At 38.1% G+C, this 27,468-nt stretch overlaps 1 protein-coding gene across 1 annotated transcript in view; it reads right to left on the reverse strand.

Annotated features, from left to right (window-relative positions):
- Positions 1 to 27,468, reverse strand: part of LOC110153967 (rho GTPase-activating protein 26) — a 228,014-nt gene that overhangs the window by 44,330 nt on the left and 156,216 nt on the right. Inside the window, exons 17-19 of the mRNA XM_020917897.2 lie at positions 13,406 to 13,511; positions 7,503 to 7,662; positions 1,619 to 1,748 (exon numbers count right to left, since the gene is read on the reverse strand). Of these exons, the coding sequence (XP_020773556.2) occupies positions 1,619 to 1,748; positions 7,503 to 7,662; positions 13,406 to 13,511 (396 nt within the window). The remainder of the gene's footprint in view (positions 1 to 1,618; positions 1,749 to 7,502; positions 7,663 to 13,405; positions 13,512 to 27,468) is intronic.

Genomic DNA, 27,468 nt, shown 5'->3' on the forward strand with positions numbered 1-27,468 from the left:
GAGAGAGACAGAGAGAGAGAGAGAGAGAGAGAGAGGAGACAGAGAGAGAGAGAGACATAGAGAGAGAGAGAGACAGAGAGAGAGAGAGAGAGACAGAGAGAGAGACAGACATAGAGAGAGAGAGAGAGACATAGAGAGAGAGAGCAGAGAGAGAGAGACAGACATAGAGAGAGAGAGAGAGAGAGAGACATAGAGAGAGAGACAGAGACAGAGAGAAAGAGACAGACATAGAGACATAGAGAGAGAGAGAGAGAGACATAGAGAGAGAGAGAGAGACATAGAGAGAGAGAGAGACAGAGAGAGAGAGAGAGAGAGACAGAGACAGAGAGAAAGAGACAGACATAGAGACATAGAGAGAGAGAGAGAGAGAGAGACAGAGAGAGAGAGACAGAGACATAGAGCGAAACAGAGACATAAAGAAAGACAGAGACAGAGAGACATAGACAGCGAGACATAGAGAGAGACAGAGAAAGAGAGCGAGAGACAGAGAGAGAGAGACAGAGACATAGAGCGAAACAGAGACATAGAGAGAGACAGAGAGAGAGACAGACATAGAGAGAAAGAAATAGAGACATAGAGAGAGACAGAGACAGAGAGAAAGAGACAGACATAGAGACATAGAGAGAGAGAGAGAGAGAGAGACAGAGAGAAAGAGACAGACATAGAGACATAGAGAGAGAGAGAGAGAGAGAGACAGAGACATAGAGCGAAACAGAGACATAAAGAAAGACAGAGACAGAGAGACATAGACAGCGAGACATAGAGAGAGACAGAGAAAGAGAGCGAGAGACAGAGAGAGAGAGACAGAGACATAGAGCGAAACAGAGACATAGAGAGAGACAGAGAGAGAGACACAGACATAGAGAGAAAGAAATAGAGACATAGAGAGAGACAGAGAAAGAGAGAGAGAGACAGAGAGACCGAGACATAGAGCGAAACAGAGACATAGAGAGAGACAGAGACAGAGACATGGAGTGAGAGAGAGAGAGAGACATAGAGAGAAAGACATAGAGACACAGAGAGAGACAGAGACATAGAGAGAGACAGAGACAGAGAGACAGACAGCGAGACATAGAGAGCGAGACAGAGAGACATAGAGAGAGACAGCGAGAGAGAGAGAGAGACATAGAGAGACAAAGACATCGAGAGAGACAGAGAGAGACATAGAGAGAGACAGAGACATGAAGTGAGAGAGAGAGAGACAGAGTGAGATAGAGACGTAGAGGGAGAGACAGAGACATAGAGAGAGCCAGCGAGATACAGAGAGAGACACATAGAGAAAGAGAGAGAGAAAGAGAGGGAGAGATAGAGAGAGACAGAAAGAAAGAGACAACGAGAGGGCCAAAGCCAGACAGAGAAAGAGAGACAGATACAGAGGGAGGAGAGAGAGAGAGAGAGAGAGAACCAGAGGGAGAGAGAGACAGAGAGTGACAGACAGACAGAGAAAGAGAGAAAGAGAGAGGGACACACAGACACAGAGAGAGATAGAAACAGAGACAGAGAGAGACAGACAGAGAGAAAGAAAGAGATGGACAGAGAGAGAAAGAGAGAGAGAGACACAGACAGAGAGAGATGGAGAGAGAGACAGAAAAGGAGAGAGACAGAGAGAGTGACTCACTCTTTTGGGAGTGCGTTGGCGTGTGGAACAGAGTGAGTGGTCTCTCGCAGCATGATGGAGTCCTGTTCACAGCACTTCCTCTTCGGGACGGCTGAGAGTTCAAGACTCCCACAGGAACGTCCCTGAAAATCTGAAACAAGAATGGAACTCAGTACAATATATATGCTTTTATTAAGACCTAAATCAGCATAGTTGTGGTCGGTAATCTTTAAAGTGCACTGAGTAACTTCTCTAGTGGGGGATCTGGCATGTGCTTGTCTCCATGGAGATTTAGTTCTGTTAATTGAATGTTACACAGTATGGCATTAAACGTAACTATCTTAGATTTATTTATACAAAGAAAAAAAAAAAAATGTGACTAAAGTTGAGGACTATATTCGGATATTTTCTCATCTGTTAGGTTTCCTCATCAAAAACAGACCTGGAATTGTGTTTTGTTTCATTCACACATGTTTAACACACAAAAAATTGTCAAAATTGTTGTGACTGTCAAACAGAAACCGCTCCATTCCACCTTGTGATGTCATGTGGTAATACAGGAAGCACCCCACTGTGTTTTTAAACTCCATACACCTTCAATAGAATCATTTGGATAATTTCAGCCTTGGACGGCCAACAGAACTACCTTATTTTCCAGCTACTGAGCGCACCTGAATAGACGCCGCATCAACTAAATTTGAACAAAATTTTTTAATTGTACATATATAGGCTGCACCTGAATATAAGCCGCAGGTGTCCACGTCTTCAAGAACGCTTTCAAGTTTGGGCAGTCTGCTTTTATCGCCTCTGAAAGCTTTTGTCATCTTTTTGCACTGAGTCAGTTCATCACGCTGCCGTCGCCACAATCTCACCATCGACTCACGGAGCAGCTCTGTTTCCTTCTTCCACAGCCACATCAATTGCCGATAACTTAAAAGCTGCATCATCTGCATTTCTTGGTGTGTTTTCCATGAGGAGGGTGTGTGCATGAAGCGCAAAATAACTGTTCAAAACACAATCAAACAGCCCCATCTCTCTCCGCGCTCTACTGCGCATGTCTCCTGCAGAAAGAGCCGCTGTTCTGTCTGTATCATGTCAGCGTCTTGGAGGATTTCAGCAGATTTCAGACTCTCTCGGGGGCGGGGTTAGTTCTGTCGATCAGGTATGAGTGGATGTCCAGCTACTAAAGTTTGAGACGTTTCTTCTCGTCATTTACGCAAACGGGCAAGACGTACCCCCTCACTAATGTTCATTTAGCATCGTAACTTATTTTATCACACGGCGATAATCTATTTGAGTGCACTGACAAAATCGCGAGCTAGTGTAGCAACTTCACGTGAACCCTAGATCCATGTGTTAACCGTACATACAGACAGCGGTGTTTTCTACACTCAGCTGTGTCGCCAAACCATTGACACTATATATGAATGGACAATCTGCCAAACAACGATTCTGTCCAGATATTCGCCGCATCATTTTTTTAGCCACAGGGTTCAAAGTAGGGCTGGGTATCATTATGAAGTTGCCGATATGACACATACCTCGATACATAGGCCACGATATGATACATATACAGTGAGCTTTCGATTCAATATGATATATTTCAAATCGATTCAATACAGTTCAATAAAAATAAAGACTAAATTATGTCTGTGATACTAAAAGTCTTTATTAAACCAATTTTTGTGCAAAGTTCATATGAAACACAAACATTATATTTATCATCAAAACAGTGAAGATGTCAAATGTGTCGCATAAAAAAGTTTCCTTCCTCTAAACAAGCAACAAAACTGTAGCACTGTAACAAAATAATTTAGTAAAATATACCAAAAAGTACTCTTGGTGATATATCAACACAGCAGCCCACGATATCGGTACTGTATCATCACATTAAGCGATACGATATATCGATATTTCAATATTTTTGCACACTCCTAGTTCAAAGTGTGAGAAAAAAAGCAACTTATAGTCGGGAATTTACGATAAATGTAAAAATTTGCTTGAAAATTACCACTACATGACATCACAAGGTGTAACAAAGCATTTCGAGCTTTAGAGATGTAGACAGACTAGTAATAAATTGTTACTAGAATACGTGTGAATGAAACAAAACACAACTCCAGGTATGCTTTTGCTGAGGTAACAACATTATAACATGACTTAAAGCTCACAGGAGTAAATTTTGCTCAATATAGGAGCTTTACATCCCTTTGCTTGCATAGTGATCAAATCTGCAGCTTTCCGTTGCCATTCAAAACGTATTTACATCACCTCCGTGCTTTCAAGTGAAGAGGCTTTCCCTCCATGCGAGCAATTATAATGACATTTTGACGTTTTTCCACAAATTATTCACTAGCTGTTGCTTCGTATTTGACCAAACATTGTGCTTCTTCTCTTGGCTCACTTCACTTCATCTGAAAAAGCAGTACAGTTTTCTTCTTGTGTAACTTTTTGGTTGGGGGGGGATCCGTCACCTGCTTGTTTCTATGGATGTCACTGCTTGGAATGTTCCACAGTACTTGGTTACTTGTACCATGGTATTTTATTCATTATTTGAGTAGATTCAACTTGACCAATAGAATAAGTGTGTTTTTTTTAGTTCGAGCAACATTCGATTTTGTTTCTTATTTTAAGTGCAAAAAGTTGTTTTTCGTATTTTAAGTGTAGCAACATGTATTTTCATATTTTAAGTACAAAATGTCTTTTTCCGCTGGCAGATAATTTTATTTGTCATGTGAAATTTACTCAAATTATGAAAAATTTTCTTAATTCAAGTCATCTTAACTTGACTAGATTTTGTTTTTTGCAGTGTAATATTTAAAAACTCAAAACTTAAAGAGGGTATTATGCAAAATTGACTTTTTGGAGCTTTCTACCATGTTATATCGTTGTTCCCTCATCAAAAACATGACTGAAATGGTTTAAGATGTCGTCCACGCCTGTTTGAGTAATTTAGCGATCTGTTACAGGCCTTTTTCAAACCCTTTTTAGGGTTATATGTACATTGCTATATGTCCACTATCCAGTATACAAAAACATGAAACTGTATACAGCAACTTCACAAACCTGATGCAATGTGCAGCAGTTTCATCAGCACATTTTGCATTTTGAAAACAATGAAAGGTGGCGTTGGGACCAAACATGTTCCATATTAGCAATTAATTACCCCATAGAAGTATAATACCCCCTCTTTAATAGTTCAATAGGACGTTAAAAGTTTATTACAAGTACCACGTTAAACAGCTCTACCTTACATTTATTCAATTACAGATGTTTTTTTTAGCTCAAAAATACTGTGAAACATTCCAGACAAAGCAATAATATTTCCATGAAGAAAAGCATTTGACTGATCCTCCACCAGAAAAGTTACACAATGCACCTTTAAGATTTCAGAATGTGCAACAGTGAAGCAAGCGTTGCATATTCTGTGTTTGGACAATCTGGTATTGATTGTGGGCAGACAGGTACAAACTCAATTTATCTCACTGTCAGCTAGTTCCAAAGCGGTATTGTAAAAAAAAATAAAAAATCTGTAAAAACGAGAGCCTTCTGTCACTGTAATTAATTGCTAGTTAATGAATTAAAGTTAATTTGGTTTCAAGAAATGTTGTCATGTTTGAGGAATTCATTATACATTATTTGAAAAGAAAGATTAAGAGTCACTGAACACATCAATTTTCCCTGAAACTACAAAAAATATGGAAAATAATTATCACAAAAAACAGCTAAATCTATCAAAAGCTTAAAGGTGCACTACGGAACTTTTTGGTTTTGGTTTGTCACCTGTTTGTTTCTATGGATATATCATTGCTCTGCTCGGAATGTTCCACAGTGTGAAATTAAACAGCTCTAACGTACATCTATTAAACTGTAGCTCAAAAATGCCCAGAAAAACAAGATTTTGACTGTGAGTGGGGTCGCCTCTTCTCAGATCTGACCTGGAACTTGGTCTAGTTTGGTTTCCATGAAGATAGAAAAGTTTAATACCATACTGTGAAACATTCCGCCTTCAAACTGGCACATTATCATACAGAAGTAACATAGATAGCGTCTAGTGGTGAAGTGTGAGAATACAACAGGGGTACGCTGGCTAATCTAATTAGAGATGGTAGCTTTTAAGACTAAAAGCAAGAGAACTTTAAAAACTCAACAACAAACAAAAGGCAAAAAAAAAGGCAAAAAAAAAAAAAGAAAAGAAAATATTGGATGTATAATAATTTGGCATTAGTTCTAATACTTTGTAGCTATAATTGCTAAGAAAAATGGCTATCATACATACAATTAGTAGCAGTAGGAGTTAGGGATGGGCATGATTTGTCGACTAATTGATAATTGATCATTACGAATTTCGTCAATCACGTTCATTTTTAACCAACAAACTTAATGTAGTTTGCTGTGCATAGAGTAAGGAGACGAGGCTGCGTCTGACACAAACACTGGAGTTGTGGCCTCACAGTTCCACATTTGGGCTCTGGCTCCTTGCAGATCACTGCACCACTCAGTGAGTGTGTTTACAGCACATCAGTGTCTCGGATATGATCAGGTTTTTGAGTGTCCCGGTTTTGTCATGTTGCAGTAACCGGGATCGGTTACTGCAACATAAAGTTGAGTGCACATGCATCCAAAAGACACTTTTCAGTCTTTTCATGACAACAGTAGCTAAAATAAATAAAGCGACCAACATAAATAAAGTGAGTGAAATGATGTTTAATAAAGAGCTGCATTAAACCTGCACACGTCTGATCTCTGAAAACATGAACCATCTCCAATGTGATATACACACAGAACAGACTCATCATCATCATCATCAACATCCCTCTGTCACAGAGAGAAGACTCATATTCCACTGACTCGTGTCCTTTAGTCCAACAGAAGCTGAACCGCATCAGAGCAAAAGGTAAGAGCTGTTTTTTTCAACACTTATATTTTATGCAAATGAGCTACGTGGTTTTAAGTTTTGTTTCTGTAAAAAGTAAACAAATGTGTCAAAGCTGCATTAAACACATTATAATGTCAAACGGGCTGATATGGTTCTGAGTGGTTATGGTTTATATGTTGTAAAGTTGTGTTTATTTATGCAGATTTTTTATAGTAACAATAATGATGATAATTTTAATATGAACATGTTGATTTAATCGAAAATTGATTGTTAATTCTCCTGACGATCGATCTAGAAAATTTAATCGAATGCCCATCCCTAGTAGTAGTAGTAGTAGTAGTAGTAGTAGTAGTAGTCGTAGTCGTAGTAGTAGTAGTAGTAGTAGTAATAGTCGTAGCATTAGCAGGAGTAGGAGTAGTAGTAGTAGTAGCAATAGTAGTAGTTGTGAAAGTATGAAAGTTATTCTATTCAAACTAGATGAAAAGCAGAGGATTCTGGACAGTTATGATTCCTAAAAATCACGCAAATGAAACAAAACAACACCAGGCACCTTTTCACATCTGTAAATTAGTAAAATCTCCAACAAACATCTCTCCAACATTATATATTATGTACGCTGGCTTATGCATTCCATTGGAAATCCTAAATTGCCCGTGTCTGGCCCTTGTACTAAGCGTATTCATGCACACAGGTGTTATTTGCTGCAATTTTGCTCCCAGAATCCTCGGTGAGCACATGATGCCCTGGTTCCTAACAGCAGCCTGCTTTGTCTGTTTCCATAGGGACAGCTTTAAGCAGAGTGGCGCGCCAAAGAGCAGCTCACAAGTGAAGGCAGAGGAGCTATGAAGTAATGTATATATATGAGGTATGTGCATTCAAGAGCCTGGGAGAAGCTTGTTAGGATGGAGGAGGACGGCTGCTTCAGATCAATGATGCGAATATCAATGCTCTATACACAGCTGTGGGATTTCTTCTGCAGCCTGTGTGCTCCGAATACAGAAATACGAGATGTTAGGGAAGCCATACCTTCTCGTGGTGCTCTATGAGGATTTCCACCACAATGTTTTGGAATTTAATGTCCATGATGGCCGCCACCGTCTCCTCCTGGGGCCGCAGAAGAGTGGGACCAAACACCACGCCCAGGTTGGCCACGGTCATCAGGTTGTGCTGGTGGTGACTGGCAACGCTAGGAGGAATTAAAATCAAGTTAGTATACATTAGGATCAAGTTTACTTACTTATATTCATGTACACATACACCAAATTACTCATGAAGATGTAAGATACTTGTCTCCATGGAGATATCATTGCTTTGTCTAGAATGTTCTGCATATGGCATTAGTCCTGCCTATCTCCTTCACTGAATATACAGCAAATTATCCATTGGGTTTAAAGGGACAGTCCGGAATTTTGGACATAGGACTTCATTTCCTAGTGAGCCAGAGTGTTGGAGACGTGTGGAGACACTTTTTAAAATATTCCATCCAGTCCTTGTATTTGCCGAGGTCGCTGGTGCAAGGTTAGTGCATGTCAATGGCCATAGTTATCCTGTCATTAAAAACAGTCTTACCCACTCCACAAAACACTTGAAGCAAAATGTATTATTACTCCAGGCTGTCCATGTGAATGTCTGTGTTGACAGAATAATGTTTGAAATAAAACTGACCTTGTGTCGATGAATTGTTGCATGTTGAGGGATTATTAATATAAGAAGTAAAACCAACCTTGCATTTGAAGGATTTATGTCTGAGCAGCAGCAGCTAGAAGATAATTTGTTCCATCCGATTTAGAATTTTAAATACAACTGAATTTTTTGAGTTTTTTAAATCTGTAAAAAAGAATTGAATTATTTTTATTCTGAATTTTAGTTAGTTAGTTAGTTTTTTGTTAGTTTTAAGTATACCTTTTCAATATATTTCTAACTCAAAATAAAAATGTTAGCTTTTAAATATTCAGCAATAATATTTTCAATTTAAATTTTCAATTCAATAAAATAATCATTTTACTTTCACAACAAAGATCTAAGATGCCAATCGATCATAAGTGAGTGAGGAGGACAGAGGCTGTTTCCTATTGAGCTTTTTCACCTGTCGGCGGTGTTTAAACTTAACAAATAAAAGAAATGAGATTTTGATGAGGCTAATTCTGACCAATCAGATCACTTCACTGCACCATTTCCTGCTTGTTACTAGGTTAGATCGAATCACTTTGGATCAGTTGCTTCGGCCTTGGCATCTTGGATTTTTCCTGCTAATTTTTTTCACTGTGAATTTTACACTCTAAATTTTGACTGTTGAATTTGAGGGCTTGAATATATTTGTGCTGAATATTTAAAAGGTGATTTATTTATTTATTTATTTTTGTTTATTTTGAATTTTTAATACTTGCTGCTACACTGCTGCTCAGTCATAAATCATCAGTCATAAGGTTGGTTTTACTGCTAAAATTATTCTATCAACACAGACATTTACAACGACAGTCTGGTGTAATAATAGATTTCCTTCGGGTGTTTTGTGAAGTGGGTAAGACTGTTTTTAATGACAGGATAAATATGGCCATTGACATGCACTAGCCTAGCACCAGCGACCTCTGCAAATACAAGGACTGGATGGAATATTTTTAAAAGTATCTCCACACGTCTCCAACACTCTGGCTCACAAGGAAATGAGGTCCTATGTCCAAAATTCCAAACTGGCCCTTTACAGGTAAACTATGTAACATTTCAGGAGGAAAGGATCCACCATCCTGATTCATCAGCCGGTTTTACTTCATTTCACTTCGTACAAACAGTCTGACCTCGCAGTCTTAGATTTTGTTTGCTCGACGGTAGGTGGGTACTTTTTTTAATTTAACCAATCACTGCTATTTGGTTGTGACATATGTAATGCGCTGCTAACGGAACTAAGCTTTTCCCAAATCCTGTGGGAAGAAGAGCAATAACCTTGATGAAATTCACCAACCACTGTCTTTATTCCGGCTTTAAATCCTCGATCTCGGGAATCATTGACAACACTGAATCTATGGCTCTTCGCTGATTGGCCGGTGTCCGAACTTGCACTTCCGGGGTTTCTGCGAACTGTCTAGTGTATTTTGATTCCTGACTAGGTGGCGCCAGCTTGGCTAAGGATCCAGCCAGTTGCTTATCTCCATGGATATGTTCAATGGAGACAAGGTGACGCCATCAATCAAGTTACAGGTCAGATCTTTGCAGTGGTGAGTCCATTTATGGTAGAATGCATGTTTTCCGAGGTATTGTCTTTGCACTAAAAACAACTGTAATTGAATAAAAGCAATATAGATAAGTGCTGTGGAACATTCCATCTAAATGGAGACAGGCAGAGGGCAGACACCCTACCAGAAAAGCTGCAGTTACACTACCGGGCAAATGTTTTAGACCACCACACTTTTTCCAGTTTTTTACTGTTTACCAAAATGGATTCTAAACTTTTGATTCATGAAAGTGTCCACCTTTGGCAGATATAACAGCTGAACACACTCGTGGCTCGTTCTTTTTACAATAGAAATCAAATATTCTTCAGAAAGTTCTTCCCAAGTCTGTTGCAGAAGTTCCCATAAATGTGGCACTTGTAGGTTGCTTGGCTTTCACTCTTCTGTCCAGTTCATCCCAAACCAGCTCGATGGGTTTAAGTCTGGACACTGTGCTGGATACTCCATGTTCTTTTAGTTTTGTCAGAGCTTGGACTTGTGTTTTGTTTCTTATATCTTTTTTTTTTAACCTCTGGCCGTTCAGTTCTTACCTTTGTATCATTTCAAGCTCTTCATTGGACTTGCACGACTTGAATTACAATAAATAACTGAAAAAATTAGGGTGCTCTTTTGACTGGTAGTGTACATGCAAATCCTAACATAGTCCAATTATAAAGTAGTAATAATAAACATAATAACTGAAAAAATATGAGAGATATGACTATATGTTATCAAAAAATACTGGTGCTTGTGACCACTGGTTGTGATCCAAATGAAGCGTACAACCTCCCCTTTAATGGCGCAGCAAATCCTCTTCTAATCAGAGGTTTAATTAATCCTGTACAATTATCGTTCGGAATAATTTGTTTAATCAAGAGGTATTAGTGATCACAATTTCCACATGTTTTGCACTGGCTGAAAAATCAGTTTTCTTTAGTTGTTCTACATCTGTTAGAGAAAGAAAATGACTGAAATGGCTGAAATTACTACTGAAAAGGTCTCCCATTTTTAGCAGGTTGCCTAGTTGGATATGAAAAATTATCCCTGAGAGGTGGACTTTGAGTGTTTTATACAATTAGAACCCTGAAGGAGAGCGTGGAGTGGTGCCTTAAGTGTGTGTTAAAGGCCCACATAGAGGCCTTCAATATGAGCATGATGGAAACATAATGAGGAGTCCTGGACTGGTCTGAACTAAACGGCTGATGGGGTGATTTGTACTTGACCATGTCCTTACTCAGTTATTAAGAACCTCAAAATGGACACTGTAAAATGTAAATATGCCATCTAATTTAAAGATATAGTCGTCCCTCGCTATATCGCGGTTCACTTTTCACGGTCTCGCTGTTTCGTGGATTTTTTTTTGTGCAATTTTGCATGCCTTTTTTTTTTTTTTTTTTTTTTACAGTGTATGAACACATATTGCGTTCCTCCTGCTGCATCCTGATTGGCTAAGGGATTGTAACTCGGCCGTCCAATGCGGCCCTCGAACAAATTTTTCTTGCCCCAGGCTTCCAGGTGATGTTGGCCAAATGACCTTGCACAATTAAAAATGAACTTTTTACAGCAAGTTTTTTGAAAATCTACTTCGATAAAGCAATTTGAAGATTTAATGTGTGGTTTTGGGAAGTTTTAGAGTGAAACAAACTGATGGCTCATTCCAAAGTGTTAAACATGCACATATTTTAATTATTCACTGTACTGAGCTCCAGTCTCCGGCCCCATCGGCCCTCTGCTTCAGTCTGTGTTTAGAATGTGGCCATGGAAAAAGTTGGACACCCCAGGTCCTAAGGGAGTTTAGTAGACCACTGTCCAATCACTCTCCTCCGTGCCATGTCTCCTGGTACAGTTACAGTGCGGGCAGGTGCAGTGCTGTACTACGCGGGTGCGGGTCTCCAAAAATGAACCTATGCGGGTCTCTGCGCTGTAGGGCTCCATTACGGCATAAATGAATGAAGGAGGAAAATAACAAAAGGACGACATCAGCAATAAGTTTTAAGAAGGATGCAAAAAGGGTTGCACCAGTCCTGTGTGAGAAAAGTGTATAAAGTGTGTGGTGAGGGGTTTTACAGCCTTAAAACAGATAGAATAATTGTAAAATATAAAGTTGACTACTTCGCGGATTTCACTTAGCGCGGGTTATTTTTAGAACGTAACCCCCGCGATAAACGAGAGACCACTGTATATGTTTTCATTTTAAGTTACATAATCACAAATCTATGTCCAAGTACACAAAGTGACATTTTTTCTCTTGTTTTCATCCTTTTTTTTCCCGTATTGTAATCATGAAAGAATCAACTACGATAATGATTTGCAGTCCTCTTTGGTTTACACAACTAAAACAAGAGGACTAGTTCTGTAGCTGTAGCTGCTGATATAAAAACCAGCTGGATCCAGACATACCAAACTGTAACGAGTAACAAACACAAGTCATAAAAACACAATGGCTGCGTGCGCCTGACACTTTGTTTACACGTCTCGCCACACGATACGGATGTGTCACCGCGGCCTGGCACGTCCACAGTGAGAACATCAGGCCCACAAGGTGAATAAATACAGAGGCTTTGGTGGAAAGGTCAGGGTTGACTCTGGTGCGGACCAATCCTCAGACCAAGATCACACCTGCCATGATCATGTGGGTTCAACAATTTGACCGCAACAGACAATAAATAAATAGTAAAAACACACGACTGGTTTTGTTTTGTAAGCTTGGTTCAAATGGCCAAGTCAGACTCATTTTGTTGTCCTTTTTTTTTTTTTTTATAAACCAGGCAGTCTGACTCGATCGCTTGTCAAATTTTGCCAGAGGTCTTAGCAGGTTTATAGGCCAGAGCACAGAGGCAGTTGGAAGGGAAGTGAACAGAGCTCTTAAATGTCATTATCATTTTTTATTAATACATATTTGTACTTCTTTTATATATACTATAGACTGCATTGTAGCTTGCTTTTTGTTTTGTATGTCTCAGGGACAGCAGATGCTCCAAGAGATACAGTCTGGTACAAAGCATCTCTCTCTCTTTCTTTCTTTTTTTTTTTTTTTTTAAAGCTCCTGAATATGTCCCTGTGAAATGAACTAAATGGAATAAACTAAACTAAATTAAGCTCTTCTCTTTCTAAAACACTCCACATGTAGCACATTATTCAAGGGAAGATGCATTCTATTATTAGCCCAAATGTTTTATTATTAGATTAAAGTAAGCAATTTTGGATGAAAATGGATTTTGAAATATTTACAAAACTAAAAAAAGAGAGAAAACTGATCCTTGAACTCTGGACATAGACAAGTCCTAGAATACATAATAGAAAAAACTGATGCACTCAAAAAGTACAAAATAATGAAAAGCCTTTAATACCACGTGACAGAGGGTTAGGGTTAATGCCATGTGGTATTAAAGGCTTTTCATTATTTTGTACTTTTTGAGTGCCTCAGTTTTTTTAACTTTGTGTCCCTACACTGAAGAACACTGAAAGGACAATTCTGCAAAATTTTTGTATATCCAAGCATTCCTGCCCCCCAAAGTTTTGCAAGGCCTAGAATAGGCAGTTTATGATTAATCTGAATGGTACACCCTGGTTTCCTCCAGCCAGAGACACAGGCATGGCATCGTGAGTCCAGGAAGAGGAGGAGGGGATGAAGAGGTGCTAAAATTAACCCTGTTGTGATGTGCTATTCCACAGTGGGACAGTGCACATGTGCATAAATGCAGTGGGCAGGGCTCGCCTTACTTGGCCAGGTGCTTCATGAGCAGCTCCAGCATCTGTCTGTTCTTCTCGGGCAAACGATGAACCAGCGCATGGATCTCCGTCACACGGGCGTCCGGGTTATCCAGCTCTGCAAGTCACAAGTCACACTTATGTTAGAACAACGCCCACTTTACAATTAGGTTTACAGCAAGTTTAATAGTGACAATTTGTATTTGAAATGTATGTTTGAATAAGACTGGCTCCAACTGGGCAGTGATTGTGCGTACAAAACCAATCAAATCATGGTGACGTCAAGATCATAATGGAAATCAATAAAAGTCTGGCATTATACTGGCTTATACAGCATGCTAAAGTCTTGCTCACAGAATGTTTTTGAGCATATCTATTTTTTAATAAAACACTATGTATTTAAATTACTGCAAAACTGATAACATCTTAGCAGATCTCCTACCAGAAAAGTTACATGTACAAAAAACACAAAAACATGTGTTTACATGCCAAAATGCAGATTCAGCTCATGATTTAGTCTCTACTTTCTGATGTTGTTCATATAAGTCCTTATAATCTAAATCAGATAATGACACAGTTTGATTTACTAACACACCATCAACAAATGAATCTAATAAACAAATAAACAACTATAGCCCTACAAATACAAAGTGCAAATATAAAATAAACTGTACTTTACCCTACATTACGCAAAACTGAGTTGTGTGAGCTTTAAGCCATGTTACAACACTGTTGCCACTTAAATGCAGATCAGAAAATAGCATAATACAGGTTCTTTAAAGGCGGGGCAATTACTACATCACTCACACAAACACAATCCAGACGTGTTGAATTACGAGTGGTAGAGTGTGTGCAGAGGCCGGAGCCCATCTGACAGCACAGCTACTGTATATCAGGCCTGGAGTTATACCTGTCAGCACCTGTCAGCACCTGCTAATGCACCACTCACAGCCACCGCTGCACCAGGCAGGGACATGTAGGTAAATGTAAACAACAAATACTATCAGAGCCTATGTATGGCACAACAAACACAACACAACAAACAACTTGTGAGTTCTATATTCCCAAAGGGATTCTAAAATGATTTACTGTATGCATCCTATATATATATATATATATATATATATATATATATATATATATATATATATATATATATATATATATATATTTTTTTTTTTTTTTTTCCATAATACAAATATACACATTTCATTATAACATTAATTTAATCTACTGTATACGACACTGGGATGCACAATTGTGTAAAATCAATCAAACAATAAATAAATAAATACAGTGCGTTTTATATCAGACATTTTAAATGTTCTTTTTATAATATACTGTAGTAGCTGTTTCTTGGAAATTAGCACATGTAACTATGTATGTGTACGTGAACTAGGACACCTTTTTAAAGAACATATATTGTGCTTGAGATTGCTATACACTATATTTTTTGGACTATTAGTCACACTTTTTTTCATGGTTCAGGTGGTCCTGCGACTTATATATTAAATGTTCGCATCGAGTATCTGTTACTCCTGTTACTCCTGTACCACTGTCACTTGGCTCTACTGCGCATGTCTCCTGCTGAAAGAGCCTCTGTCCTGTCTGTATCATGTCAGTCGACTGCACCATTACTTCTGTACCACTGAACAATTGAACATTTAAACAAACTTATAAAGACAATTGAAACCATCCTGTCGGGATTCAGAAAGGCCAGAATAATTCTAACTGGAACTGATGCTGAGTCTGACGAATGGTGCTCCATTTACCTCCGGAGGTCACGGAATTGCAGAGATGTGACATCGAGGATGAAGAATTTCATGGATTTAGTGATTTGGAGTGAGATGGAGAGTTGGTAAACTTGTTCTGTTGTTTATGCTATAATTATCTGAAGAACTGTTCATATGTGACGTTAACAGCCTGTTGTTCTCTGTTCTGTTGTTATTACTATAACTTGACTTTCAATGTTGGTTCCTGGTCTCTGATTTTATATAAATTTATATTAGTATATAAATATAAATATAATACATTTTCACCAAAAAGTGTGACTTATATATGTTTTTATTGTCTTCTTTATGCATTTTTGGCTGGAGCGACTTATACTCTGAAAAATTGATAGTTATAATCTACGATACCTGTGGATCATTATGGTGTAATTTGGACATTTTAAATCACAATATTTATCTAAATCAACTTAATAAAAGAAAGGAATCTGCTGCTTCTACGACAGAAAACTATGGTGCCCAATGGGAGCTGACATCGCTGTAAACATCTTCACAACAAACAACAGTGGAGCTGTCAGCACCTGTAATGGATAGCTGCACATCACGCTAGCAAGCCAAAGAATTTTTTCATTTGTACTAAAATGAACGTAACACGGCTAAATCCTACATGTGTCACAGATTAAGAAAATTAAATTGGAGAAGGAAACAAGTAGAGAGAAGTGGGTGTATGCCAGTGGCGCTGACAGGGGTTGAACTGCAATATGGCGTCTTGAAAATAAGTGATTAAAGATGACTCAAAGATGCATGAATCACTCCACATACAACTTCGAGTGAGTAAATAAACAACTATAACACGACTGAAAGCTCTGAAAAGTAAATTTAGCCTAATACCTTTAAGTTGTTGAACCTGTAACAGCAGCACAACATTCACATTAATTGAACTCAATCAAATTTAAATGAAATGTTTAGAGTGTCCTTTTCTCTGCTTTACTACGAGGACATAAGAGAACTGCTGTGAGTATGTATGCTCTGATATCATCAAAGATTCATCTGTGCATCTTTTAAATGAGAGCATGTGGATTATAGATGGAGAACATATTTTTACAATTAAACCCAGAGCAGATGCCATGCACATCTCACACTAAGTTAAATTAAACATGTTTACAATTCACTATTACTTATGTGAGTGAGGCAATAAAAGGTCCTATATTACGCAAAATTGATTCTTGTGAGCTTCAACACATGTTACGAAACTGAAATTATCCACCCACATTCATAATACACATTCACAAAGACAGGGAGGCAACGCCAATAGATCGTGGATGTCTGGGTTAAGGGATCACTCTCAAGTGTCGTCCGTTTGTTTCACTTAAAGGGACAGCTTGGAATATTGGACATAGGGCCTCTTTTCCTAGTGAGCCAGAGTGTTGAAGACGTGTGGAGACACTTTTTAATATATTCCATCCAGTCCTTGTATTTGCAGAGGTCACTGGTGCTAGGCTAGTGCATGTCAATGGCCATAGTTAGCCTGCCACTAAAAAAAAGTCTTACCCACTCCACAAAATACCCAAAGCAAAACTATTATTACGCCAGACTGTCCATGTGAATGTCTGTTGATAGAATAATGTCTGAAATAAAAGTAACCTTGCATCGCATGAATCACTGCATGTTGAGGGACTATTTTCTCATATATCAGTCTGCAAGCTTTCTATCAGGAAGAACAACAACTCACTGCTGCTGCTCAGACATGAATCCTTCAAATGCAAGGTTGGTTTTACTTCTAAAATTATTCTATCAACACAGACATTCACATCGACAGGTTGGTGTAATAACAGATTTGCTTCGGGTGTTTTGTGGAGTGGGTAAGACAGTTTTTAGTGGCAGGCTAACTATGGCCATTGACATGCACTAGCCTAGCACCAGCGACCTCTGCAAAGACAAGAACTGGATGGAATATTTAAATAAGTGTCTCCACACGTCTCTAACACTCTGGCTCACTAGGAAATGAGGCCCTATGTCCAAAATTCCGAACTGTCCCTTTAATACGCTTTATAATCCAGTGCGCCCTATAGTCCGAAAAAAAACGGCACCTGGAATTGTGTTTCGTTTTATGCACACATGTTTGAGTAATCCTTTGTTATTAGTTTGTCTACACCTCCAAAACTCAAAATGCTCTGCTCCACCTTCTGATGTCATATAGTTTTCAAGTTAACAGCGGCCTTTTACTTTTAGTTCAGTAGAGATCGGCAATTCCAGGGCTGAAATTATCTAGTGAAGGTGTGTGGAGTTTAAAAACGCAGCTGAGCACTTTCTGTATTACCGTATTTTCAGTCTGAGAGCAGATCTCAGCCTAAATATGTATATTATATGTTACACATTTGCAGCAATGGTAAAGTTAACGACCAACAGGCCTTCTAACTTGCACTTCCTGATAATCGGACAATAAAATGCAGCATGTAGCAAACTTGTTTTGACAAGAGCTGCTTTTACAATATATCTGCATCCGGCTCCGTACTCACCCATATTACACTATTTTCTGAACTAATGTGATGAATGTGTGAAGGGAATAAAACGCAACTCAAGGTATGTTGTTTGAGGAGGTAACACATGGCTTAAAGCTCACAAGAGTCAATTTTGCGTAATATAGGAGCTTTAGTAATACTGATGTCTAAAATACTACAGTAGTATGTTACGAACGTGTGAAGAAAAAAAAACATGCCTCTATAAACTCCATGGTGAAGTTACTGGAAGGTCAGCTCGACACATGTAAGACACCTTAAAGGAAACTGTGGACTTTTTCTTGGATTTATTTTGTGCTATTTCGATCACAGAGGAAGCATGATTCATACGTACACTCTTCTATACCTGCACAAAGTAAAAAAATAAAAATAAATAAAAAACTCTGCTGTGTAAATGACAACGGAAATGAGCCCCTCAGACACAACTCAACCCATTCAGGACTGAGGATGAATCATTAAGAGCTAGAGTTGGATGAAGGCCGAAGGAGGATTATCTGTACAACCTACGGGCAAAAGCTCTTAGCAGACATTGGTTCATTGTATCCGACATTTGTTATTTCAAATTAAGTAATATCTCTGCGCCGATTTCAATCACGTAATGATCTTTTAAAGCGCCCATATTACGCTATTTTCTGATCTATGTTACAATGTTGTTTCCTCCTCATAAACATACCTGGAGTTGTGTTTTGTTACACTCACACATGTTTAAAGATGCAGCTTTTCTGCTTGTCTCCATGGAGATGTTTTTGCTTCGCCTGAAATGCTCCATGGCGTGACATTGAACACATTCATCTAGCGTTTATTCATTTACGAGTATTTCTATTGTTCAAAAATGCAATAATGCTCTTTGCGAATAGGGTTGCACATTTAAATTAAGACTACAATGCACTGCGAATGGACTCTAATTAATTATAATTAACGTGCACTAAACTGTAATTATTTTATTTAAAGATATGTAATTTGATTGTAATGAAAAATGTAATGTAAAAAGCTGATTGCTCAAAAGAAATATATAAATGTGTGTATTGCATTATATAAATAAACTCACGTACTAAACCTTGAACTAGTTTGAAATAGTGGGTCAAATGCAGACAACTAATTCACCCAAGGAAGTTTCATTATACAGAATCTATTCTACATGCTGTACTCAAGGACTCATTTGAATCGATAAGTACTTTACAATAACTACATTTTTCCCAGATGACTCAGAATGTTTATAGACAATGCAGTACTGCATGTTCTAATAATACTATGGGTTGAATAACATTGTACAGTACATTTTGTAATCTGCGACAACACAGTGGAACCAGAGAAATGAAGGTCCGATGTTCAAGGCTAGGAAAACATATATCTACAAAGAATCTTCGAGCATTAGAGAACGGGGAGCGACCGCAAGCCTCTAGAGACAGCTGTCCTGAACGAGAGGAATGAGGATCCAACGGCACGAGCTAATGACTGCGTGTTTTCAAGATGATTCAAGCGTCATGAGATGTGTCAAAAACCAGGTGCCAGTCCTCTGTTTTCCATCGCATCATTTCACTTATCCATGGTGTCTGCTTCCTTTTATGGGCTTTACACTATTCAAATATGTCTTTTATTGTCGTGGTAGTGGTGCAAAATTTCCATCACTCTAAAAACCATCGATTACTCTTATCTAATCCAAAAAAACAATGTTTGACTTTTATGCAAATATAGTTCTCAAATCTAAAAGTTTTACAGCTTTTGTTGCTAGTAGTGAGCATAGTGAAAGGTAGAGCAGAGGACAAACTTGTTATGGGTTTTGATTATTTTTTCCTGTTACGGATCCTGTTTGCGTATGGCTAAATTTAAAGGTTCTATATTATGTAGAATTGACTCTTTAAGCCAGGGGTGTCAAACTCAAATTCACAGAGGGCCAAAATTAAAAACTGGGACTAAGTCGTGGGTCAAATTATATATTTATTGAAAATTTTCAACAACATCTGCATGTTTTCTCTTCTTTCGAGATGTGTAATGGTAAACCTTTTCTTATTAAAATAAATGTTTAATAATAGTTTTGCTTAAACATTGAATCGAGAACAAGCATAACATAAAATAATAACTACATTTTAAATAAATAATGTCTCTATAGTCTATCTGTAGCCAGTGGGCCAGCGCTGAGACATATTTGATATGATCTCACAGTCCAAGTATCCAATCCAATCCAAATATAATTATATTGTGGGCCAAATTTGTCCCCCGGGCCTGAGTTTGACATGTCTGGTTTAAGCCATTGTTTCCCAAGAGATTTATTTTGGGTCACCCTGTCACGATCTGCATGTAGGTCTGCAATATACAGTTCTGACACATGAGAGAGCGAGTGAATATCCTGTCCTGTAGGGCCAGTATTTCTATACGTATTCCTTTGACTACTACACATACTGCATGTGTAAATTGGGATTTTCTGTGCTCACAAAAATGAAAACAAAACACAAAAACAGATTAAATCCTGCTGAATCCTGTTTGTCCCCTGAGGAAAGCCATAGGCTGAAACACGCCGGGACTTTATAAGTTGTCCATCAAGACATGACGTAAATTAATAAAGGCATTTTATTTTAACCAGTGAGTGCCTTGGGTTTTTGCATCTTCAGACTGAATGCTGCGTCTGATCTATGTGTTGTGTTCTCCTCCTGCACCTGGACTGGAACACAACAGTACAAAAACACAGACAGGCCCACTTATCTCATCAGAAATGTTGAAATGTTAAGACATGTTTTGTATCATTTCTCATCTTTTTGCAATTATTTTATTGACTATTTTGTTCCAATATTACTGGTTCAGTTAATGTCCAAATAGGCGACTTATGGATCCTTTTAGTGCTGCTTCAGTTACTGTTTTTCGTTGTTCAAAACTTGAGTAATACTAATCGTTCAGAGACACGATCACTCAGTCAACAATAAAATATCCTCATTCATGTTCAGTAATGTTCAGCTCCACCTTTATTTTGTGATTTACGAATAGCGTCTATTGATTTGGGTCGCATAGGTTTGTGACTTTTAAAATATGGGTCCCCAGAAAACATTTTTGGGAAACACTGATTTAAGCCACTTTTTTTTCACTGGCTTTTTAAAAAAAATTTTTTTTATTAATTTGTCAAATTTAAGGGATTGGATACCCAGCACATCCACAATAAGACAGACTTAACTAAACACACATACAAAAAAAAAAAAATAATAATAATAATAAGAAGAAGAATAAATAAATAAATATAATATAATAATAATAATAATAATAATAATAATATTATTATTATTATTATTATTATTATTATTATTATTATTATTATTATTATTATTATTATTATTATTATTATTATTATTATTATTATTACAAAAAACAAAACTTATTTTTCACTGGCTTTTAAAAAGTAAGACTCACATTTCTTATTGTTGAGTATCTTATTGTTTTCTATTGCTTTCTAGTTGTTTTGTGTTTGTATTGTGTTGTACTGCGATCATCCTTGTTTATTCTATGTTTATGTATAGCACTTTAGCCAGCTGTAAAGTTTTTAAAGTGTTTTATGAATAAAGTTGGTATGGTATTGTATGGTGTTCCTCATTGAAATATCTTATCTCCCGTTAGAAACAAATCTAAAACCCAAAGTTTTAACTGCCAAAGGGACAAATATGCTGAGAGAAGTGCTGTAACTGAAGCATTATCTATGTTTCCTTCTTCTTTCGTTATCAACACTTAAATTAAATTAAGTACATTGTTATGACCCTCACCCTATCCTGGGCGTTATCCATGATCCTTCCTATTCTTGTTTCCTGAGAATGCTTAAACTGCTTTTTTTTCCACTAATGACTAATGTTTAATTGTTTGAAGTTACGTCCATCAACTATTTTCTGATGAACTGTGAGGCAACCGCTACTGTAATTTCGAGTTCTGCAAAGGAATAGCAGTCATAGTACAAACACCGTCTGAAGACATGCTATAAATATTTGACTTAGTATCACTGTCCTACTTCGCACAGTTACAGGAGGGAGGACCCAGGGGTGGAGTGACTGAAAAAAAGTTCACGTGAGGATACTGGCCCCGTTTCACCCCACGCTTAAACAGAACACACGTACTGATGTTACAACAATGCACTTAGAGCAGGCACCGCCCACGCACAGGCTCTATGGAAACTGTGGTGTATAAACAGTAATAAAACGCTGATCTCAAAGTCATTTAGGATTTTATGTCTTTACGGCTCCTCTGCTTTGGTTAATCCATTTGTGCACATCAGCTCTCATAACAGACGTTTCCTACTAACACGCCAGTGACATTTCCTTCCTCTTCTGAGAGCTAATATCTGGTAAATTTCGTAATGATGTCGTGTGAGACGGAGAGGGGCTTAGGTGGTGATGAAAGGGCCCATGTTACGCCATGTTCCGCTTGTATGTTATAATGTTGTTTAATCATCACAAACAGACCTCCAGTTGTGTTTTGTTTCATTCATACATGTTTAAAACGCAAATTACTGAAGGTGAGTTCTTCTCTCAGACAGAAAACACTCTGTTCCACCTTGTGATGTCACGTGGTAATACAAAAAGTGCTCCTCTGCGTTTTTAAACTCCATACGCCTTCACTAGAATCATTTGGATGATTTCAGCTCTGGAACTTGCCAATCTAAATAAAACCAAATAAAAAGTAAAAGGTAGCTGTTAAGTTGAAAATTGCTGCTTCATGACATCACAAGGTGGAACAGAGTAATGAAAATCAAAATCAAACATGTGTGATTAAACAAGAACAGAAACAGAACGTTTCAGAATGTTTTTTGAGGAAGTAACAACATTATGACACTGCTAAATAGTGGCGGAGTGAGCAAATCTGGGGGCCCTAGGTGAACTTGAGTTTGGGGCCCTAACTATAATGCATCTTTTTTATTTTTTTATTTTATATCTGTATGTATTTATTTATCCCCATTATTCTTGAGACATGCACATTAGGTTAACATAAGTGTACTCTCAGTCAGAGGCACAAAGTTTTGGACCAGTCTCCCATTATCAATAAGAAAGACTCCAACACTGGCCACTTTCAAATCCCACTTGAAACAGCGGCTAAAGGAAAACTAGACTTGTAGACATTTTTAGTTTAGAACTGTCACTTGTTATTGTTGTTTTTTTCTCAGTTAAATACGTGGTGTTACCTGCCTGGGGACTACAGATGTAAATTAGCCTTCTAGCTCTAATCTGGCATATTTACACTGCAGTGTTGTAGATGTTCATTAATATGCACTGTCCCTATTAAATAAATAAATTAATAAATAACCAGAAGTGAAAGTAGTTTTATTTTTTTGCTAGTATAATTACATTTTTGTTTACATCCATTACATAGTATTATTGTTATTATTTTCTTATGATTATTGTTTAAAAGTAAACTACTCTCATTTAATGTCATATTGAGAGAAAATCAAAATTGCTCTGAGTTGCCGTGTGAGGGTAATTGGTTGGGGGTCCCTCCAGGTTTGGGGGCCCTAGGCAGCCACCTACTTTTGCCTAATGGTAGCACCGCCTCTGATGCTAAAAGCTCAAAAGAATCCATTTTGTGTAATACAGGACTTTTAATACATTAGTTTGGTAACAATAATGTAAGGGTTGGATTTCTGAAGATCTGAACCAGGTGGAGATGGTCAAGATAAGAAAAACTCAAAAACAGAAGTAAACAACGACTAAGTGACGTACACAGAGGTCAGTGTTTCCCATAAATTTGGTTAAGATATTGGTGGCATGGTTGTCATCAAAAACATACCTGGAGTTGTGTTTTGTTTCGTTCATGCAGTACATGTTTAACACACAGACCCTGCATATTTAGGCTGAGCTTTCTCTTAAATGGAAAACACTCCACCTTGTGATGTCATGTGGTAATACAGGAAATGCTTCATAGTGTTTTTAAACTCATTTGGATCATTTCAACCATGGAATTGCCAATCTATACTGAACAAAAAAAAGAACAGAAGGAGCTGTTTACTTGAAAACTGCCACTACATGAAGGTGGAACAGAGCATTTTGAGCTAAGGAAATGTAGATAAAGTATTAATAAAAGATTACTCAAACATGTGCAAATGAAATAAACCACAACTCCAGGTATGTTTTTGATTTTTTCGTAATTTAATCCCATAAAATTTTGGAAAATAAATGTCATAAACTGCCTATATTTTAATCATTTTTGACCAGTGTTGTATGTTTTAAAATTTTATGATAATACAATGAGCAGCAATGTCTAATTTTGTTGTTCTTTAGACTACAGGGGAGAAGTCAGAAACTCTGGTAGTAATACAATCCAACTTGTGAATGGTGTATATTCACATCAAACGTAGAGAGAAATAAAATATATATATCTGCATTTTCTAACAGCTCAATGTGATCTGATCTACATGGTTAGCAAGTTTGTACCCCATTATATTCTATGGGACATGTTTTGAATTTGCAGAGGACTTCAAACAACCACAATGAGGATGGGAAATTGGATTTACTAATAAGCTCTGTGCACAACTTCCTGTCCAATTGTAGGCCTATATCCAGGGCAGTAGACAAGGAGGGACAAAGGGGTCTGTTGTCCCGGGCCTCAGGGTCTTAAGGAGCCACAACTGGAACCTATGCCTATTAATTTATGTTGGAAGGGGGCCCACGTGAGGCTTCTTGCCTAGGGACCCCAAATTTCTGTCAATGAGCCAACCGATATCTAGGGTTTTGTGCAAAAAAATGACAAATATTTAAAGGACAGAGAGACTAAATGTGCAGGGTTTGTGTGTTAAACATGTGAGCTCCAGTTTCTTTCTTCTTTTTTTTTGATGATGAAGATGAAGAAACAGCATTATCATATATCATAGATCACAAAATAGCACAATGTGGGCCCTTTTACCACTCCAGCTACTACACAAATGAACTGCCAAAGAATGACTACGGTTGACTTCTTCACTTTCTTAACAACTCTGTGCAAACAAACAGGCGTCTGTAGTTGTGTACATGTGTTACTTTACATTATCCTCCTGTGTCTCTCTGAGAGCGAGAGCCATGATCCAGAGAGGAGAATATGATGTGGACACAGCAGGTCAGTAATGTGTCACACTTGACAGGAGCAGCACAGTCAGGGGCGAGTCTCTCTCCGAACAGAGCCAAAAGGAGCAGAAGGAAACCAGGGACCCCCAGGAGAGCCCGGTCCACAGCAGGTGAACTGTGTACTAACACTACAAAAGGAAGTCTCTGCAGAGAGGAAATGTGCTAATGGATTAATGTGCAACAAAGTGTTTTCAGTTGAGTGCTTACATCTGTGCTATTGTCCATTCACTTCACTTTAGTAGTAACTAAATAAAAAAATAAAAAGTTAAGTATAAAACACGATCCATTAACAGCTTTGTTTAAGTGCAAGTCAGAGTAAAGTTATTGAAACAGCTGAAAGCAGCCGAGCATCTTTTGAAGGAATCTGGAATTGCAAACTGTTTAAGCGTCTTGTAAACAAATGTTTTGACAGAACACATACAATCCTATTTGCACGCACAACTTTGAAGGTGTTTGCAGTTTGAAGCGGCTAATCAAATGCATGCTTTAGATTTTTGCCTTGGGAGTGACTCAAAAACCTTTTCACTTTCCCTTTAGATGAAATATGTAAAAGTGAAGTTTCTTTTGTCCAGATTGTATTTTAGATTACACAGTACTCATACTCCAGTAATGTTATTCATTCATATCATTCATTCAAACCCCACTATATGTGTGCTAGTTGGTGTCAATTTTAAAGAAACTTTTGTCTTGGGCATCGAACAATCAAATAAAAGGGGATGACGCATGGTTCTGGCAAAAGCTGTGAAGCTTTCATAGCCCCAACCACAAAGGCTCAGCAGTGCTCCGTTCTTCATGTGAGTTTCACTCCACAAGAACAGAGCTCCAACAGCAGCTCAGCAGCTCAGCGTGCAGTCAGAGCCAGGCGTTACAAATAATGAGAAGGTTCAACCAGTGCCGACGCCCCGCACAGGCACATTTACGCACAGAGCGAAGGGCACCAAGTGCTAGCAGGGTCACCACCAAAAAATCTGACTCGTGAATCCTCACAAAACTATCCATCCAAAGTGCATGGAGAGAAGCGAGAAGCCGGTGCCAGTGCGAACAGAATCCCCAAAAACTCTTTCTCTGTCTCTCCCTCTTCCTCCCTTACTTTGTCTCTCCCACTATCTCTCTCCCTCGGTGTCTGGACCTCCACACATACCAGCAGATAGAGTCTTTGCTCTGTGTTTGCAATGTTCAGTTCAATGTTCAGTCTGCAGTCACTGCACAAATTTATGTTTATAATATTTTTTTTATTTATTATAACCTTTTTTAATAATTCATTATTTAAAATTTCATGTTTGATGTTATTGTTTTAGAAATAAAGTGACTTGCACTGATAAATTCTGAATTATTGTTCATCCCAGGCGGGGCAGGGCGAGTTGGTGTGGTGCGCACCACAAAGCATTTGTGCTTAGGGCTCCCAAATGGCTAGCAACAGCCCTGGGTTCAACAATTGTGGATCAGAATTTTGGAGATATCTTTCAAAAACAGTATAATAGCTATAGAGTTATATAGGCCTCTGCCATCCACCTCATTTATGGGCCTGCCACAAAAACACATGTTGAAGTGTGATCTATTGCTGTAAAGTAAAGATATTACTAATCACTAATACTGAAATCAAACCATAAAGCAGAATTGTCCCCAAAAAGTATTCTACATCTACAAAATTGTAAAAAAAAAAAAAAAAAAAAAAAAAAAAAAAAGAACTGCCATACAGAACAGAAGTTCATAATATAAACCTCTACTGCTCAAATCTCATTGTAGTACAGAAAAATGGCACAAAATTTCCACTAGCACAAAGAAAAAGAGGAAAACCTCCATGGGCCTATGAATGGACTACCTCTCTATATTTGATGCCTACTCATTTTAATATGAGACACTTTTACAGTAAGGTGCGTGCGTTCTCGGTTTCGTGTGGGAACTTCCACCACAGACCTGCCCTATTTGAACAGAAACTTCTTGTCCTCTTTGATATTACAGATTTACCAAAGCACGAGCTACAGGCTGCACATTCATCCACAAAGCACCCACAGATCACCCAGAGTGACACAAAAACTGGAACTTACTGGCAGCTTTGATAAAGCTCCTCTGATACTGGTAAGTCATCAGTGGAGCTGGCAGCATTCTGTAAACACAAACAGAAACAGCAATCAATGACTAAGCATAAGGAAAACTGAACATTTAAATTGTGTTTTGCATTTGCATTATAACTTCTATCTATCATTGTATGTACCTCAATATAGCATTTGTTTATGAAAGAATGAACAGTTGCTTTGAATCAAATCATTGTGTAAATATGCATTATTATTTAAGCTGTTTTCTGATCAATGTTATAATGTTGTTTCCTCATCAAAAACATACTCTATTTTTTGGACTATAAGTTACACTTTTTTCATGGTTTGGGTGTTTCCTGTTACTTATACTCTAGTGCTATTTATATATTAAAATGTTCACACTGACAGCCGTGAGAGAGCGCTCAAGGCTTGTGTGTCAGTGTCTGCTGCTCCTATTACTTCTGTACCACTGTCACTTCATTCTACTGCACGTCTCCTGCAGAAAGAGCCTCTGTCCTGCTGCAAGTAGTGAAACTGTAATCCAGCAGCAGAAAGAAAGTTTGGAGTGAAAGAGAAACTTGTGAGGAACTGGCGGAAAGTGAGGATGAAGAACACAGCTTCACGGTAAGCGGAGGGTGCACCATGCAACTTTCCTGGAAGTCAGTAGATGGATGGACAAAGCCTGGACTTCAGTGACAACCGAAACCATCCAGTCGAGATTCAGAAAGGCCG

Source organism: Boleophthalmus pectinirostris, unplaced genomic scaffold, assembly GCF_026225935.1.
Source record: "Boleophthalmus pectinirostris isolate CB_2022bp ecotype Guang Dong unplaced genomic scaffold, ASM2622593v1 HiC_scaffold_12, whole genome shotgun sequence".
NCBI classification, from domain to species: domain Eukaryota; kingdom Metazoa; phylum Chordata; class Actinopteri; order Gobiiformes; family Gobiidae; genus Boleophthalmus; species Boleophthalmus pectinirostris.